The 20,795-nt window shown below is 36.9% G+C and overlaps 1 protein-coding gene across 2 annotated transcripts in view; it reads right to left on the reverse strand.

Moving 5' to 3' along the window:
- The window catches only part of C3H8orf34 (chromosome 3 C8orf34 homolog), a 167,680-nt gene that overhangs the window by 33,594 nt on the left and 113,291 nt on the right, over positions 1-20,795 (reverse strand). For both annotated transcript variants that reach the window (XM_055706091.1, XM_027811177.2), the window contains exons 9-10: positions 5,330-5,415; positions 167-249 (exon numbers count right to left, since the gene is read on the reverse strand). In XM_055706091.1, coding sequence (XP_055562066.1) covers positions 167-249; positions 5,330-5,415 — 169 coding nt within the window. The remainder of the gene's footprint in view (positions 1-166; positions 250-5,329; positions 5,416-20,795) is intronic.

Here is a 20,795-nt window from a genome sequence, read left to right on the forward strand (position 1 = left end):
AAAACAGCCACAGAACTGAAAATTCAGAAGGGTTAGATAAATTAAGTTTTCTTCTGCCTAAGATGACCATGCTGGCAAGCACAACTTTTATCTTTATGCAAAATCTAATTTTTATCAAAATATTCTTAAAAATTATAGCATTATCCATAAAAGGGAAGATACTTACAGATCCTGCCACTTGAGAGGCACTCTGAAATTCATCAATATCTTCCGTAAGTGTTTCAACTGTTTCAACCCCGGGTACTTGAGCTGTTCCAAAGACACAGAAGAGAAGTTAATCACTCTAATTAAGTAAGCATTAGTCACTTTGAAAATAAAATGCCTATAAATTAACTGCTGGAAAGGTAAATGCGGCTACTGTAAATGCACTGCTTTTCAGTTACACTTCAATGGATTTTAATCTATGTCTGATTTTAATTATGTCTGATTTTATGTCTGATTTTAATTTATAAGCTTAATGCAATGTGGAACAGTTTCTCTAACGTGATTAGAGTGACAACTAAGCTTCCTTCAGCTGCCAAGGCGCCATGTATGTTATTAATTTGTTTTAGTATTAAAGTTATACTGTTTGTCCTTTACACAAGTGAATAGTGGATCTTCAGCTTTAATAAAATCAATAAAACTAGATTTAATTAATTCTGTTATACTAATTAGAATATAGTTAAAATCCTTGAAGTAATAAGTTCTAGTCACTTTAGGCAATATTTAAAAGCCAGGCAAGCTCAGATTTTGCCCATACTGCCAGATTTGTAACACACCATGACTTGGTGAGAAGTCTAGAATGCCTCTTCGACACATATGGTAATAACTTCAAACCGAATTTACCTGCCTATGTCAGAGAAAGCCATTTCCAAATAACATGCTAGGCAGTTTCACTCTTTGCCTGACAGTCTGCTAGGCACTTGGGCACTGTTCATAAGCAGCCTAAGAAAACAAGGATGCCCTGATCTTTCCTAGATTCTGCTGTTATTCAGAACCTAGCAAGGAGGTCCTTATGTTTCCAGCGTGCCGCAATCTGTTAAACATCTCAAATTATACTTACTATAAAGACAGAACTATACAGAACTACGGCAACTGTGGTTACCACGTCCATTGCAAACACAAATGACAGTAGAAGAGGAAGAGGTGATGATGATGCAAAGTTGTGGTCACAGAACTGTCCAGGAATTGGGAGATGATGCCACATTTTTGCCACTGCCACATCCAGTTCTCAACCCTAATTCCCACATATTTGCATCCTTATTAATTTTTTTTACCCTGGTCATTCCGTTCCATCTGTAAGAAAACTGTATGTGTTTCATACATTCCTATTTCTATTGAACATCACCAATTTCAAATTTTTCCTCTACATCCAAATGCCTGTTTTGAACTTTCTAATATATTGGCACTTTAAAGAAAAAAACACCATGTAGAAGCTACACATCCTAGTCTTTTCACACTTCTTCAAGCAGAAACTTTCTACTTTCTGTTGGATAGAAACAGGAGCTGGCTAAGTGCAAATAAAAACCAGTGACTCCTGTTTGATACAGAATGAACCACTGATGTGAAATTTGCTTATTAAAAATTTATTTAGCAAATTAAATATTATGTATCACAGAATCTGTAGACCTAATAACACAAGAGAATAGGAAATACCACATGTACAAACTGTGGTGTAGTACTGTATAATCTACCATTTTCAGTCCAATTATATTATTCCATGTAGAGTCACAAAAGAAACAAGTCTTTGCCCACACCTCAGAAATATGTGGAGTTGCATACTACACTGCAAAGTAACTCACTTTACAAACAGCTTTTCTCAGACTAATTGAGGAGTGGTTTAGAAGTGCTACACTTCTCATTTATCCAATATTAAAGAGTTTGCTCCCTAATAAGGTATTGTATTTTAAGCTTCCTTCTACAAGAATGAATTGACTGCAACATCTTATTTGCAATAATACCTTCTTTTCCTACCTTATATCACAGCTTTCACTCAAAGGGTAAGCTACTTTTCAGCAAGAGACTTAAACAAGTGAAACAAGGTCCTACGGTACCTATTGGCAACCGCGATTAAACAAGTAATTACCCTTTAGAGATACTAGTCCTTGATATCCAAATCTAAAAAAAAAAAATAAAAAAAAAATACACAGTAGCAGATGATCTACAATTACCCCAACCTGATAAACAAGACTGAGGGTTGACAGATGCAGAATTTTACTGGATCAGTCCTGTTGCAGTGCCTGTCTTTTGAAGCCTCAGCCATTCTCCCCATCTATCTGTACAGAGAAGGAGCAAGGCTTAATGGAGGACTGATCCAAGAGACAAACCTGACAGGCTTGGCATCTACAAGGGGAAGTTTGCTATGTGGTCACTGAAGCTGCCGCTTCAATCAAAATCAAGAACCTAGCTATTAAATTCTTCCCTTAGTTCTTTCCTGTGAAGTGGTCCAATGGGAAACAGCTTTGAGAGGTACAGTTTAGGACAGGAAAAAGAAACTGCAGCATTACGGCGTTTTGCGTTCTCTGATCTTGAGACCTGATTCCCACCCCTCATTTTTACTACTTAGATCAAACACAACTCTGTCCAATTCAGCAAGATTATACTAGAGGGAAATCAGTGTACTGGTTAATTAGAACCAGATCCAGATTGCTAGTGGAGTTGTACAGTGCCTGATGCTGCAGATGAACTTTTTACATAAGCTATTACATTGACTATTAGGTGGAATTGCTTTGGTAAGGCTTATTTATAAGAGCTGTTAGATCAGATGTGCGACCACTACTTCTGAACCTAGTTCATCTGAAATCCACAGGAGAGACACTCCAGATCTAACAACTTAGCAACTACCCACTAACCCAGAAACAAATCATTATCTAAAGAAAGCTACCCTCAACTTTGCTGTGCATCAGCACCTTGCTTGCATATTCTTGAACAAATGGTTTACATCAGAATAGTTTTCTCTCAGCAAGGTCATTGGTACTGATAAGTAAGAGCAGAAAATAAATTAAAATAAACCTGGTACATGAAGCCTGTTACTCACTTTTTCATAATATAACACATTCCTAAGGGGACCTAACTAAAAATACAGTGCAACATGGTACCTTGGTTACTTTGGGTTTTCTAACAATATCTTCAGGAGTAATCTACTTCTCACACATAATATTTATTAGAAAAAATATCAGATGCACAGAAGATAAGTAATGTGCTGTATTTATAGGAAAGACAGAATGGGCAGTTGCCTGAGATCTGTGCCTGTTTCTAGTCTGCACCTACTTGTAAAATCCAGCTGTGCTTTTTTTCAAATCAAAATGTACTACTAGCCAACATTTTAGGAAAAAGAAAATACATTTTAAAAGGCTAAACATTTCTGAGAGTGCCTCTTGACAAAAATTTGGCAATACCTCACTGCTGACCTCAGTCCTTTTGCCTTAGGGGCTTTGCTATTTTCTAGTCATATGACTAACAGGTTCATGTATATTCACAGACATGAAATAAATGTGTTTACAACAACGGGAATGTCATTGCCCCACCTACCTACCTAACTTCTACTCCCTATATTTGTAGTTGAGTTTTTTTAGTGAAAGCATTCTCAATTTTCTCTATATTCATACTGACTACAGAGTATCCAGAAGCATGTAAAGTGGTCCAAGTAGCTATAGCACTTCTGTGCCCCACACTCAGTGACCATAAAAGATCCAGCTTTATTATTACACAGCATCCAGCACCTTCTGACAGTTTCACCTTCTTTAATCCTGGTGTCTCTGCCACTTAGCAACAGCTTACTGTTTTATGGAAGCCTACAGTTTCAGAAGATGGCATGGCAAAGTGAGCGTACTTCCACTTCAAGAACAAGGGTACACAGGAATGAAAAAGGAAGGTAGAGATCTGTAGAAAACAAATTGTTTCAGGAACTGTAGAACGTTTTCCTACATTTATGTCTTACTGCTCTACTTGTTCCTGCTGCAATAATCTCATGCTTGCATATCCCCTTACCTACACCAAACAAGCCACCATAACCTCCGTTCCTGGGGGATTACTCTCATAACAGAAGAATTTTGCCTTCCTCTCACTGGGCTTGAGTGCAGTCACCAGTCTCGGTTTCTCTTGCTGATAACCTTCATCAAGCTTGTAAGAACATCATATTTTGAGATTCTGAGTTCCCTACTAATATTTTTTTACAGTGATCCAACGCAGATGAAAGGAAAATCAAATGACATGACTGCATGAAGCCATGCATTATCACAAAACCAGTCTGAAAAATTTGTCTTTAAAGACATACTAGTTACTAATACTGACATACATTGGTTTACAAATGAGGGAAGAGAAATGAACCAAAGCTCAGGTTGCCATTATACCCAATAGCACTAAATAGCAGTAGGATAATTGAAAACAACAAGTTAGTTCCAATTTGTTTTGCATTAAATAATCAACTAACTTGATTAATTCATCAGCTAACTTGTCTGTGGCTGCTGAAGTCTAGACTGCATATCGAACCCTCCAATTAATAGACTCGACTGGTTTTGCCCAACAGTTAAGGGAATGGACTGAAAGATTTATCTTTGCAGATTCTCTGTCCAAATCTCTATTTATTTCTGTCTCCATTCCAGTGACAGCTAAGATTAAGTTAACCTTCATCAACTTAATCTTTCATAGGAATGCAGGGCACTCTCTGGCAAGATAACCCTTAGGAAGCACCTTTTCCCTTAGTTTTCAGGTGTTATTTTGTTCAAAAACCTGAGCAGAAACTGAAATCAGGCTAAGGATCCTAACTGCAGATTAGTGCAACATATGATTATGTTTGTATGAGCAGGAAAAAAATATTTGTCAGAGCTACTGTATAAACTTTTTATTGTATTTCAGTTCTAGTCAGTGGTGCTTGGAGAAACCAGAGAAGCATTTCTGACGCTTAGTTTAAAACCAGGAGAAATTATATAATTTTTATTTTTACTGTATATTATCTGAATCCTGTGGATGCATTTGTAGTACCAGGTATTTCAAAGACCACTTTTTGCCACAGAGGCCAGCTGGCAATGAACAGCCCATGTCTATGCTATTAAGCTATGCTACACCCAAAATGGTGTGCTAACATACAAACTGTCTACTACAATGAATTCCAGCCCAAGGCAGCTCCCAAAATACGCCTAAGAATTATTCTGCAGTGCTAACTGGCCATGACAAAAACCATGTCAGGGGCTCTTGAACACATTTGAAGTGCGAACGATTGAGTTTGAATGCCCAGGAACATTATCTGGAAGAGTTTAGTCTTATTTTACAGATATAGCCTCTACTCTTAAATTCAAGATTTTGGTGTTTGGGGATATTTTTATGAGCAGCAAATATTTATATAACTTACCGTCAAAGTCTGACACTCCTGACTCAGATATTTGAGATACCATGGAGACATCTTCCGGCCTTTCCGCCAAATTATCTCCTTGCAATCTGAATTGTGGAAAAATGGAATGAAAACATTTGCAATCATGTTTCATAGACAAAACAAAGAAGAGTGCTATCTCTGAATACCCTACTCACAACATTCTCCTAATTAAAAGGGTAAATTTGCTGAAAAGCAAACATCCATGGTTCGATCATATCATCCTAGACTATCTAGCAACCAAAACTAGCTTCCAAGAAACAGTCAATTGAATCCTAGCTTATGTATTTTTGTAAGACTTATTTCCACAACAGTGGGGATTTGGTGGTGTCATGTGCATATGAAGCTGCAAGCTTCCTTCACTATATTAAAAAATATTTCCATTGAACTGGACTGCACTGGCTTTCCCTGTCAAGGTGTCAGAGCTGGGGGGCTGCAGGGTGGCCTTGGCAAGGAGAGGCTGGGGCTGCCCTGTGCCAGACACAAGCAGCTCCATCCAGCTCCAAAAGACTCATGGCAGGACACAGCTGAGCCCCTCAGCCAAAATGGTGGTGTCTTGAAGAAAACAGTTAAGGAAGAGCAAACAATGCCACACAGGCAGAAGACCAGGGAACAGAGAGTGGGAAATAGCAGAGGGAACACTAAGGTCAGAGCAGGAGGTGCTCCACACTCTGGTGCAGGTAATCCCCCGACACCCATGGCGAGGTGCATGCCAGTACCACTATCCACTGCAGCTCATGCAGGGCCTGCACCAGAGCCGGTGGATAAGTCCCAGAGGGACTGTGGCCTGTGGAAACCCACAATGGAGCAGATTTTCTTTCCTGAAGGATTGCAGCCCATGTGGCGAGCCCACGCTGGAGCAGGTAAAACATCTGACGAGGGAGGCGGAGCAGAGAGGAGCCCTTATGGATGGACCACAGCCCCCATTCCCTGTCCCCCTGCACCACTCAGGGGGTAGGGAGGAGTCTGGAGTGAAGTTGGGCCTGGGAAAGCGGGGAGGAAAGGTGTGTTAATGTTTGTCTTTTGTTTCTCATTACCTAAATCTATTTTAATTGGCAATAAACTAATTTTCTCCAAGTCAAGTCTGTTTTGCCCACAACAGTAACTGGAAAGCAACTTCCCTGTTTATTCCTGACCCACAAGCTTTTGCATCCTATTTCTCCTCTGCTTCTGCTGAGGGCAGCAAGTGAGCGAGCAGCTGGGTGGCCCTTAGCCAAGGTTAACCCACCACAGGGAAATACATGCAAGAATACTTCCTCCTCCTCTGTTGCTTTTTAAAAGAAAAATATAGTAATGATGGCTGGCTTTGTCTTCAGGATTTTCCCCTGCATCAGCTGACTGTAATACCTTGACAGCAATTTACAAAAATAGTCCTTGAATCTGTTCTTTTAAACAAGCATCCCAAAAGCCTCACCATCCTTCTTCAGGCTCTTATGAATCCCGAGTACAGATTCTGCTCTGAATAATGGTTTGTAGCTCTTAATACAATATAATTTCCATTTACATAAAGGTTGTCTTACCTTGGATGTATTCAGACATGAAAAGAATAAGAAAAATGCAATTCAAAGCCCAGGAATCATAAAAATTCATTGAAGTAAAACCTTGGGGAAAGAAATAACTTATCTCTTAAAAAAGATACCTTTCACTCAGTATTCTCTCTGCAGCTGCTTTACACTAAACTTTGAATTACGCTTTGAAATCAAGCAGAACCCCTATATCTGCCCTATCTGAATTTCACTTTTTATGGCTCTCACAGTTATTTAATATATTTGGGTCTTAAATCATCTATTTGTTTGTACCTTCTCAAAACCGTTACACACACACACACCCCCATTACTTTATCTCCATTTATTGTCCTTGGGCCAGTTTATTTATGATGGAAAGCTCAATGTAAATTCATAATGGCTCTTACCTGAGGAGGCAGTTCCACAGACCACAGAACTCCTCAAGGCAACAAAAGCATAAAACTTAGAAGCTGTAAACCTGATTTTGAAAATTACTTCTATGAATACTTTGTAGCTCTATAGCTGGTTTGTAATGCTCTAGTTACAAATTCTTTAAAAGCTTAGCTTGTCAAACAGGCCGTTCTACAGACGACAGTCAAACAGAAGCAAATAACTTCATACCATTATAAAAAAGATATTTAAATCAGGAGAAAACAAATTGCAAATGAAATAACCACAAAAAGAAGGAAGATCTCAAAAATCACATTTTCCTTTGTATTAAAATTGACCTGTCCTCCTTCATTACATGCATATGCATGTTTAATGCAAGCACACATTCAAGCTTGTAAGGATATACATTGAATTGCAGGAACCAGAAGTAATGTACCCTTCTCTGCTGCCATGTTGATAGTTTATTTGTGTTTAATTAGAAGGAAAATTACTCCAACCTTCTCTGCTTATACTGCAGCCATAAAACCAAAAAGCTCTAGAAGTAGGAGCTGCTTATTTTATCCCATCAGAATTTTCAAGATTTTATAATACATTCCCATTCTCAGCTTTTATAAATCCAAACCAGACATGAACAACTGAACTTATTTGCCTCATGAAAAAGATACAAAAAATATTTTTTTAAGTCCAGTGTATCTAGTCAGAAAAGCTATTTCATACTGTTTCCCTTTGTAGAAAGAAATGGCTGGGTGAATTAGTGGGTGGATGGGTGAAAAAGATGTTTGACATATCTGGACCTCATTTCCACTTCCAATTTTTAACTCATGTATTTCTTACATATGGACTCATATTGGAATAGATTCTCCAGCAACATAAAAAGTCACAAATGCTATTGCTTGCCAAAAGAATTCTGATTTCTTTGTCAATATTAATAGTATTCATAACACACCTCCACAGTAAAATGAAAACACTTGAAAATTCTTAAGCAATAGATTAGAAAGAAGCATATGTCTAGAAGAACTTTTAAAGCAATCAGAAGCTCATTATACAATCAGGGATGCGTTTTCTAATCTGTCCTTGTTTATGCTACTGTCTTCCCTGGTTCACTCTTGCTGAATGTCTTGCAAGACAAGTGCCTGCACCACGCTGCAAGTATCATTAATGTTGGAAGGCCTAAGCTATGAAATCCACTTATCTGGTTGTGGGTACTAAAAAAGTATTTTCATGTCCAGCTCTCCAAGGTTGACTTGAGTCTTCATTGCCAGATACTTAATAGAAATCCTTTAGCAAAAAAGGTAAATGATGACCAAAATGTTGAGTCGGAACTTTTCATCCACTGCTTTGGAAAAGGCAATTATAAAAAGAGTAATGTATATGACAGTCACATCCTTGTTTGCAAAGCAATCTAAAAAGAGTCAAACTTTTCCACACTGGCAGCTAGCTTTGGAAATCTTGGCTCTTATTTTTAATGTGTACACTTAAAAAAACCCCAGTTACCTCAAAATTACTAATTTACTAATACTTTAGAGACTATTTAAGTTACTAATCAAAATCTTACTTCAGCTATTATTTTATTTGGATTCTAAACTTGATACCTGATAGACAATACTTTTTTTTCTATATATATACTGCTTATAGCATCAACTCTTGCTTAGAGGCCATTGTTTCAGATACATTAAATCAGCTGCATGTTGGACCTTCAAGAGCTACAAAGGTAGCTTCCAGGTAAATACTTCGATTGCCTTTAACCCCAAAATGCATTCTGTAGGACTTGTTCCAAGAAAACTGCCAAGGACTTCAGGACCAAAGACATCCTGAATACGTTTACCAAGTAAGTTTGCTGGGTACAGCATCAGTATAGCAGGTCTATCATTACTAACAAGCTTGTGGGTGTGTGAAACACAGTCACACTGCCAGTATGACTTAGTAAATATGATACTACAAGAGTATGCAAAAAGAGGATGAAATTTCATCTAAATTCCTTGAATGAGTAGCAGGATAATAAAATCCTATATTGCCTCATCAGAGGAAGAGAACAGCAAATAGGAAAAACAGAGTCAAGATTTAAATTATGGGCTTTTTTCATCCACTACTTTCAAAAGGTCTTTTCCTGAACAACATATATAACACACTTAGTATTATCTAAGAAACGGCAGTGACTAAAACAGCAAAAAGAAAGGATGTTGATTCCTTTAGCATTCAGAGCAGGAAAATATTTCCTCTTGATTTGATATCTGAAAAAGCAATATTTTCAACAAATTTTTAACATTTATCAACTTATCAGAAATTTTATATTATTGCCATGTAAAGCTGCCTTTATCTACTGGTTTAATTATTTTATTAGTGATGGTGCAGTATTTGTAAGTAGGAGTAACCTACCTAAAAAAGCACAACCTTTTTTTTTTTTGGTCTAAAAGTTCAGCCATCTTAAAAAAATGAAAAATTACATCAGCATGCAGAAAGGTGATACAAAAGAAATGTTACCATTTTTATTCATTAACATATTTATCTAAATAAATTACTCCTTGGTTTAAAATCATGCCCATATTAAGTGCATTGCTGAACTTGAGCATTCAGGACATCTGTCTTTCTTAAAACAGACTGTTGCAGAACAGGGCATATCATCAAGATAAGGATGTTACCATTTGATATTTCAATAGAAGTGAACTACTTCCCAAATGAAAAAATCCTATGATGAAATTATTATTTGAATCTCGGTTGCTAAACTAAAATGAAAGTGAGGTTAACACTGTGATTTATGTTGTGTAACCTCTCATCAATGAGGCTGTGTGAAACAAAACCCCATTCTGACTTATATCACAACATTTTTTTGAACATCTTCAATAGTTCCCTGGCAATTTGAATGCCTGACAACACCTCAGAACACATCATTCTGTGCTATCACGATTACCAACGATCTTAATGAAACATTTCTAAAGCCCTATGATTACAGAGTAGGAAGTAACTCACTAACACATTGATTTCACCCTGCAGACAGTGCAAGAAGCGATACTCTAGAGAAGTATCAGATACTAGTTCCTACTTCAGCTCCATCTGTTGCCAAAAAAAAGTTAAAGAAAGCAGACTAATGGCCATAAATGTTTCAAATTACTCCCATTTACAAGATGACAGAATGTTCCAGGGGAATTTCACAGAGATTAAATATGCAGTATGTAAGTATCTGGTAACATGAATTTAGTGACAGGTCACTGTACACCATTCAGGTGGGCTCTGGATTCAGTGCAGATTTGCCATTTTCCCACCTGGAAGATGAGCTCTGTGGAGTTGCTGTTTGATGGAATCTCCAGCTGGAAAAGACTGATCAAGCGCTACAAAGTTTCAAGCTTCTCTTGTGCCTGACCTTTCAGAAAGACCCATTCTAGCACTCTTACGACTAGAGCTCTTCTAATGACACACCTTGGTGAGGAAACGCCTCATGGACTTAACTTTGCCTTCACAGCAACCTTCACATCCCCCTACCCTGTTTTCAAAAACACCATAATAACCCTGTGGCGATCCATTCATTACTATGAGGAGAAAACACTGAGTGCATCTTGATCTTTCTTCTAGCATTACTTAGTAGCTGGAAATAAACTGGCACCATACGAACAGTCATTCTGCAAGATCAGCTTTGCTCGGAGCCTGAACAGTCATTTGTGTCTAGATTGCACTGTCTGAACAAATTATAGTCAGATTCTTCCATGTATTTGCATAAAGACTATTCTGTTAGTATTACAGAAGGAATGAGTAAATAGTATGAATGAATACATGATGTAAGGCTTTTTGAAAGTCAACAATGAGACTTCCATAGCAGCAACATATTCCCCATTAGATGACTTCAAAAAACTGAGTTTCACTTCTAGTTTCTGAAATGTACCAGTAAGTCCTTTTGATACTAAAACACATGCAACTTAATTAAGCCAAAAATACTACCGTTGGAGCGATCTACATAACTTTATCTAATTACAGCTATATAGAAGTAAACAAAAAGAAAGGACCCTTACATAAGGAAGGTCTGTTCTCTGCAATATGCAAAACTTTGAACTTCTACTTTTTCTAACACAGTTCACTAGGATGTATTTCTTAGTGATCTTTTCTTCTATTGAAACTGATGTTGCTTAACCAGACTGTGTGGACTTGTCACTGCTATCTGAAAGCTAGTCCTTGCCGAAACTTGACATACTTGACAAGAAAATAAATGTTAACAGTATCCAAAGTCCAAGTGAGTTTATTGGTCTTCTTTACTGTAATCAGCTACATGGCATGTGGCATGTCATTAAACTTCCCCATTCTTTTTGTGTGAAAACAGGACCCCTCCTTCTGTCAAATCTCGCTGATATCCATCAACATCCAATTTAGGTGAGCTATTAAGAGGACAGCTTCTTGACATTACAGTAATTGCTGCTTTAGAAAGATGTTAGACTCATGACCTCACTTAGAAACTGAAAAGAGACAAGATGAGCCTACAAACCAATTCCTTAAACGAATCCAAAATTATCTAACAGCATCCTAAAATGACTAATTATAATGGGTACCTAATGAAGCATGGTTGTAGGGGGGATTGAAGGAGAGAGTAATGCTAGAAGGAGTTGTGATTTCTCCACTTGTACCACCACTAAAACAATACAGTAGCCCTCATACAGCTGCAGAGTTTCCAGGCAATAGGACACTGGAATTAAACTACATCTTGGGGAAAAAAATAACAGGGAACAGTTGAGGAAGCTGAATTGAAATTGTTTTGTTTCTCCACAATTTAAAGTTGGCATGCATTTTCAGATTTGAAATTTGTGGAAACATTTACACTTGAGCAAAATGTATTTTTCAGAGGTAAAACAAAGTCCTGCTTTGAGGGTAACTATGGGTGTGTCTATATTTGAATGTGCACATGACTGTAAGTACAGATGCAGGACAAATTCCTACCTAAGAACTCCTTCAGTGCACTAAATGTAGACATAAACTATGATTGTCCTCTATGTCAACACTGTTGTCCTATGGCATTCTTAAAATCAGAGGTAAATGAAATTAAACTCCATGTTATAGCAGAATAAAGCAAATAGTCATCTAGAAATATGTCACAACTCAAATAACCAAATTCCCATTCTATTCCTTCCAAAACAGAACCACCACCACCCCTCCCCCCAACCAAACAACAAACCCAAACAGAAGAAGGGTTATCTTTTTTGGACAACTCTCCTTTAATGCCCCAATAAACAACTACAGCCAAAGTTATATAATTACTGTGTATGTGGCTGGCTTTCAAACTCTGGTACATGACTATGGGACTTCGCCTTTTTAAATACAGCAAACCAGAGCTGGATAGATTCGCTCAAATTCTGATGATGCCCAGAGGTCAACAACCACAGAAACTTTGAAATTCCACTTGAGAAGAAATCCTTAAAACCTTATTTCAAGATAATACAAATGCTCCTTCTGGCTTTTTCATAACAATTCCTCCAGGGCACCAAGACAGCAAAGGGCAGTCCTCCAGGAGGAAGTGGGAAATTACATGTCTGAGAATTGCATCTCCAGCCATTCTCTCTGCTCTTCCCTGTGTCAGCTAAATTTTGTTGAATCTGGATAATTTTTGCAAAACATTTTGGTTTCTGTGAATCTCTATCTCCAAAAAAACATTTGATTGGAAAAACTCAGATCTGCTTTGCTGAAGACTCAGCTGACTTCTTTTAGATAAACACAGTGAGAAGCTGGGGAAAGTTCAGCAAAGACTCCTTCAATATTCCAGCAAAAAGAGCAGTAAAGTTTTCATGTTCACTCAAGATCAGTGTGCATTTTTAAGGCTACACCTGCAAAGAAAAGTTCTCAGCTCTGAAAAACAGAGGTAGTGTCATGTTTGTATTAGAATCTTTATTATGGAGATTTTGGCTTGTTGAATCACTGATTTTGCTTAAATTATTTCAAAATATGTTAACTATGCTCTTGAAAAAATCCTAACAAATACTTCAAGCAATTTATAGTTTCTTTATGAAGTAGTTATTAATTTGGATCAAAATCTGTAATACACATTTTGTAAGATTAATGAGTATCATGAACTTATTAACAAAGTAAACATAAAAAATACAACATGATGATGTTTCTTTGGCAACCAAAGGGACTTTCAGTTAGAGATGAGGAGAAGGATAAACTGGACTTATTGGACCTCCCTTTTTTTTTTTTCTTTCAAATCATCTGCTTCCTTTCTGTAACTTAAAACATTACAACTACATCTAACATCTCACTCTGATACCATTGTAATACTGAATTATAATTTCCCTAGAGCAAATAGTTAACTCCAGGGAAGTTATAGCAATAGAGATCAGACAAGAGAAATCTGGAAGTCCCCACATGCTTTTAGGTTACACTGAATGTTTCCTTGTGCCTTTCCCTAGCAACTTCAACCCCACACCAAGGAACAGTACTCCAAGCTTCGTAAATATCTGTCCTGACTGCCTATAATATGGTGAGTTTATTACATTCTTTGTTCTTAAACATACTGATCCAAATTCTGATCTCATGCACCTTGACATAATGTCTCCACAAGTTCTGTGCTCCTTTATAACGGCGTAAAATACAAAGCTTCTCCAGCACCTACATATAAGGCCAGGAATTTCTGACCTATTCCACTTGTTCTACTAACGCCTTTTATGAAAAAAAAAAATGTTAAAACTGTGCCAGTAAAATTCTTAGTGTATTCACAGGTACAGAGACAAAAAGATGTCAGTTTCCCAGTATACACTATGCCAGTTAATATAATGGTAAAATTATATTTAGTAAGTATTATTAAACAATATACAGCCAAAAGTACTCTTTTGCTGGTAAAATCCTCCATCTGCTTTAGCTGCATACTCTAGTTTCCTAATGAAGATTAGACTTTAAAAGAAGTTTATACAAATTTCAGATCAGTAAGCCATAGAAGAATAATGTCTTAGATCTATGGCGGCAAACAACAGAGGATTGTTAATTCACTGAGTAATGAGAGTGGCTGGCACCTCTAAAGTCTGAAGTAATAATGGGAAAGCTCTGCAGCATGTCACCTTGTTATATTAAAAAATCAGTGTCATAGCTTCTGTTCTCACCATATACTGAAATACAGGAAGCATCTGCGTTAAAGAGAAATGAAGCATGAGGACTGTTGGATTATCCTGCAGAACATTACCCAGGAAGGCAGACATTTCCAAAAGTAAACTGTAAGACTACATGAATAAATACTGATATTTAACAAAATTTCTGAATAAAATGTAGGAATATAAACTTAGTGACATATTCGGCATGCTTCTCAGCAAAGAGTTACAATTCCTTTAAATCCATTTTAAAGTAGTGCAAAGCTCTCAGCTCTCAGGCAGGAGTATGCTGTTACCACCATCGATTCTATTCATGTGAGACACACAGCATGCATAATATTTGAGTTTCACCCTGATCTAAGGTACAGTTAATCTAAAGTAACCCCATTTTCACTGATAATATTCGGATCAGAGTGTTTCTTAATTTTGCACTCAAAGGACACTATTTCTCAGTGCTTGCACACTAAAAGACAGTAAATGATTTGAAAATTCATAAAAATAGTTAAAAATGGATTTTGATTGAAGTCCATTCTCTTTCTGCAAATTAAAAGCATTATTTTCCAGTCACTCTTAAAGGTTATTGTGGAAAGTTTCCATGTCACCAATACATAATTCACAGCCATAATGTTTTCAGCTGGTAAAACTAGAATATCCACTTGCTGAGCAAAACTTACACTTTGACACAGGCTGCAAAATAATCTTTTCTGTGTGCTGTTTGCCTTTTCAAAATGTCTGAATGCAGGCCTTTGTGCATTTAAGTAAGTACACTCTGCAGCTATTTCTTACGAGAACCAAAAGTGGAAATATATTTCCCAGAGTACAGAATCCATAAAGAGACTGAATTATCTAATCCTTTTACAAGATGGGGAATTAAGCCATTCTTATGGCAATCTTTTATCTGCTGCTGGCTTCAAACCATTATCTCACAGGAGAAAAATTACAGTCTTTGTCAGTCTTTTCAGACTTAACGCTCTTTCTTCCCCTGTGAACCATTTTTTCTAGGACTAGTGAAAGAGGTGTGTGTGGGGGTGTGTGTGGGGTGTGTGTGTGCATGTGTGTCTTTAAGAGCTATATTAAACTGTTATCCAGAGCCTCAAATTATGACCAACAAGCTTCCCCAAGCTCATGATCTCCTGGCTTCCTCCCTGTATTGTTTGCATCCAGAAGCAACTGCCATTGCTGATATATATCACAGTGTAGCACCAAACAGAATTTATATAGACCGCAACAGAGAGTTAGCTTGCAAAGCACACATCAAAGAGCTCAAGGCAGAAGGAGGAGGAAAGGCTTGGGAAAGCTCTGGTCTTTTTAAATTATTGAGGGGGTTAAAATGTGAAAAGGGAGAGCGGTGTCTTGACAAGATCTACAAATGAAGGACAGGATGAAATGGCTGTTACCCTGTGTTACCCTCTATTAAACTGAGAGACAGTACAATAATTTTCAGGACTAGACAAAGTGATATTAATTTCATTTTCAAATACGATCCTACTGCTTTCATTATTACAAATCAAGACTGGTACATTCAAAAGAACTAAAAAAATCCTTCGGGTCTACTCTTAGAATTTCTCAACAGTGTTTTTAAATCTTTACAAGTGTACCAACCTCCTCATATGAGTTCTATCTTTTTATAACCAGACTGAGATAAAATAAATAAAATAAATATAGCTACTTTTGAACAATAGTTCTCACAAAAGATGTTCTAGTGACACATCATCAATTCACAGCATCTTATACCGTATTTTTCCTCCATAACCAAAACCAGATACTAATTCCCTGTCAGTAAAGTTACAGCAGGGCCACCTCCAGATGAACTGGGTGCATTAAGTGCCACATTTCCAAAACCAGTCATATCATGAGACCAATATGTTCGTATGTTTAAGATGCAATTCACATGCAAATTTTATGTACCTGGTGCACATTTCAAGTGTAAATCTATTTTTACTAACATGTAAACACTTATCTTTCTTTAAATAAACAGAATTCAATTTCTCTTACGTTGAGTGACAGTTACTTACGTCAAAAACAAGTCTACTCCACATATGCAGCTTTTAATAAAATATCTGTTACATCAAACTCAGAGGGAAATGCTTCGTTGCTGAAAATACTGCATAATGCAAGGACACAGACACACACTATTCCTTCTGAAGAGATAAATGATGCTTCCGAAAATACTGGTTTCTTCACAGCTTACACGATTTTTGATAACTATGTTTTTATTATCACAGTATTTTGTGGAACTTCTGACAGGTCTGAAATTATTGGTTAGTCGATTTATAAAGTGGGAAATTTTGGTAAAAAAGAGGGAGGAAAGAAGTCTGATCCTCCTGGGATTTCTGTCTGAGCACTTGATATAAATCTCCTGTCTTACATTGTTCCCTTCCCAAGACACGTTTAAGATTTTGAAAATAGAGCAACTCTGGCAATTTTTTTAAAACACACATTCACAGGGAGTTTGCCATAAAACTAATTAAGATTTGGGATTAAAAATGATAATATCTTGTGCATTTTAGAGGTCAAACTTAGATCCATGAACTCAAAAAATCAATTGAAATCACAGAGATATTCCCTATTTTTCATATAGTAAGATTTTCAAAGCAACACGAGTCAGTGAAAGAAAAGAAAAACTACTGTGTACTCTGACAATTTAGAAAATAAACTTACTCACTCTGAAAAATTAATTTATGTTCTCTGTCTCTGATAACCACTAGGACCAGAAAAAAATATTTTCTGATTTTTTTTTTCTTTAGTGTGTTCCTATTTTTTAAAAGAGTAAGTAAGATACCTAAGTGGTACACCACTCCAGAGATGGAAAGATAAAATGGTTTATTGTAGCTGTATGTAACACTTAGAAAATCAAGAGAAGACTACGAAGACTTTATTGTAGTTATTAATGTATCAGAGCTGGACAAATTAATCACAGCTCAAATTCAACTCAGCCAAAAAGCTGAATGAAAATTTTCTGACTCGTTCATTTTTGCCACAACTTTTTATTTTCTTCTGATTCTTTTTGGGATTCCACTTTATGAGAAGTTCTAAGTAGCAAAAGGAAAAGTATGGGTTTTCTCTACCATTTTCCAAAGTGAAAGGAGATTTTTAAAACTTATAAAGCACCACCATACAGTGTTTCATTTGCTTGTTTGCCACTCTTTAAAGCAAACAGATGTAAATAAAACATTTGTTTAGCACAAAGTCTGTGAAACTACCACAAACAAACATGAGGAAAATTCAGCTCTTTGAAACAAGAGGTCCAATAAAACCAATGTTACAAAAAAGAAAATAAACGAAAAAAAAGAATCCAAACCAGCGGCATGAGTCATCTGGAATGTTTAGTACTTTCTCCTCTGTAAAAGTAGTCACTTAGAAATAGCACACAGACAGAAAGCTGGTATGAAATGCAACACAGGAATGAAAAAATTATGTATGCATAATCAAAAGGTTTGGTAACATTTGAAGACGTAATTTTCCTAACATTCTGTGCATGAACTCCAATCAGAGAATTTTTCCCAAAAAATTATTTCTGTACCACCCACTTTAGTTTGGAAACCTTTTTTCCCTTGGTACCTTGAAGTCATTTGTTCCCAAATCTCAGGAAAATTAACAAACCAGAAGTTTCTGCCAGAAACTGAGTCACTAAGCTGGCCTTACCACTACTGGGCAGACATACAAAAACTATTCTTCATGCAAATACATATACCAAACTACACATATACCTGTAACCATTCTCCAATATTGCATTATAGTGCACAGAGACAAACCAGGGATCATATGGAGGATTTGAGAGAATATTCTTTCTGACACATCTATATAATTTATATTTCTAATTAATAATATATGACACAATATCATTGTTTCCTACATTTCTGCTGCATGATTAGACAGAAATTAGCTGTTACCTTTAAAAGAGGATGTTTCAAAAGTATTTACACATGGAAAAAGACTTTTATTAAAAAAAATTATAAAACCCACAAATAAGCAAAATACAAATCCTAGGGGGTTCTGTTACATTTTTGTGTAAAAGGCTGCACTCTAGACAAATCAAAACCCATTTAAATGTACAAAAGGAAAAAGTTATATAAAATTCACCATGGAGAATAAAGCTAGCACAGAAAAAGGGGTCATATAATGATCCAAAATGAAGCAGTCAATAAAAAATTGAAAAAAAAAAATGGAACTTAGTGGGGAACATAATAAAAGATTCAGAAGCAAGTGATCTGGATGCTCTGCACCCTCTGCTCTGACAGAATATTCACTATGCATTTATTTACACAGAACTTTGGGGAGCAGCAAAGGAAGTTAGGAAAAAGAGGAATCAAAACTATGCATCAGGTCTGAAAACGAAATGCAATGTTATGTTTTCCAAATAGATCTATCATGTTATATCATGATTTTGATATCAGAAATTACAATTTATTCTCCTCAAGTCCCAATTTCTAGTCATATGCATTCCAGGATCCACCAGTTGCAGGTTACTCCTCACAAAACATTAACTTAGGAAGGAAATTAAAGTCTATAAAGAAAAAAAGTTATTGAAAGACATCCTTTGAAGTCACATACACAGTGCTCTACTCCTAACTCTGTTAAGGAATGGAGAATTCCATATTCCCAGCGATCAGGTTGTCTTTTACCCAGTTCCATCACCTCTTGGTTTATATTCCCATTGCAGTTAAAGGGATGATTATAGCTCATGTAAATATACCTGAACCCCCTTTAAATTAGCATGTGCAGATGCCATCACTGAATAGTTTCACAATTCATGTAGCAGTTAAGGAACTTTTGCACAAGCAGAAATCTGCCTGTCAGATTTCAATGTAGGCATAGCCTTTTATCATCTTTTAGTCCTGCATGCATTTTTAAGGCTACTCCCTTTAGAATTACTCACACCAAAATGGCTCAGCCTGGGAAAGAAGACTTCACACTCAGACTTGGAACAGCAGCCCACTGAAAACAGAGCAGAAGCACCTACAGTGGTGGCTTGGGCTAACTTGGCAGAACATAAAACCTAGTCCATCTGTTAAAAACCACACCAGCAGCAAACTCTACATCCTCCCTTCTTCCAGGATCTATGGCATCTATATGGGATGTCAGAGGTTGCCCCTCTTCTTCACCCTACGCGATCAGACTCTATTGCAGTGTTGCACGGTACAGCACCCATTCCCTTGCACCAGCCCCTCCCCAGCTGTGGGGTCAGTCTGGGATTACATGCCTGGACAAGACAGGAGAACCCATCCGATTTCAAAAGACAAGTCAGCCATCTCGATGGTTGCTGTGCCGGAACACAATGGCAGTAAGAGCGGACTAGCCATAACCAATATGGAAGGAATCTAGTGCACAGCTGAAGCTGAGGAAGGGAAGCTCAGTACGCTTCCTTCCTTCCTTCACTTGAGGAAATCTTCCAGGAGCCCATCACCTTTTAACTGCTTTTTAGATGTAGTCTTTTGTCAGTATTTATGATCTTCCGCACAGGGGTAACTGATTTTTTTTTTTGTTGTCTGAAGTTTCAGTAGGGTTCTCTGTGGACGGCACATACAGTAACATGGCTTGTTTAGCAGCATTTTTTTCTCTATTTAGTCATCAGCTTTTCTGCTTTTGATAGTTAAGTAAGATCTACTTGTCAAGCTTCAGACACTATTTTCTGCACAGCTCATTACCAAATTTTCCACCAAATTCTGATGACCTCAAGTCTCATTAGTATTGTTATAGCTTTGTGATAGTCAGATAAAGCATCTCTACACAAACTGTTACTCTGTAAGAATCTAAAATGGTCAAAGGTAGATTAACACTAGAGAATTCTCTGACCAATTAATTCCTGTTCTTTTCTAGAGAGATATATCATGGCCAATTCTGACAACAGTTCTATTCTTTCTACCATTATTCTGCAATTTATAACAAATTATAGGTGGTTCCTTCAATTCTCGTCTCCTTCCTCACACATAAAGGGTCGTCATGGCTCTATGTCATTAAGATCTGCTTAAAGTCCAGTGGTGTATTTCACAGAACCTACATGTGATTCTTAAATTACACATAGCACCATGTAGTTTATATGACTATGTCCCAAGTACATATGGAAGTAGCAGAGACCACACTGTAGAAAACCAAACTTACTAAAATATTGCAAAAATCCAGATGGTTAAAGAAAAGTTAACTGGCCTTAGCAAATAACCAAGCTAACCTGAAGATTTTTTGGAGGACAAGATATCTTAAAGGAGTCAAAGACGCAGACTATGAGCAGGGCAACAATGGAGATTTCAGAGGCAAGGTGAACTGACATGAGAATTTTTAAGTTTTCCAAACTAAGTTTTCGGAGATTACCTGTAAATGGTAGCATGCACAGAACACCTCATTTATTCTACATTAGCAGCTCGACCACATAAATTACTGCACTTGAACTGTATTCCACTACCAATAGTGACTGTTAGAAAAGTCACATTTACTTTTTTAATTTACAGACGTACTTTGTTTATACCCATATACTTGATTCCTCTAATATGTTAAAAGGCCTTA

The sequence above is a fragment of the Falco cherrug genome, chromosome 3, assembly GCF_023634085.1.
Source record: "Falco cherrug isolate bFalChe1 chromosome 3, bFalChe1.pri, whole genome shotgun sequence".
Classification (NCBI taxonomy): domain Eukaryota; kingdom Metazoa; phylum Chordata; class Aves; order Falconiformes; family Falconidae; genus Falco; species Falco cherrug.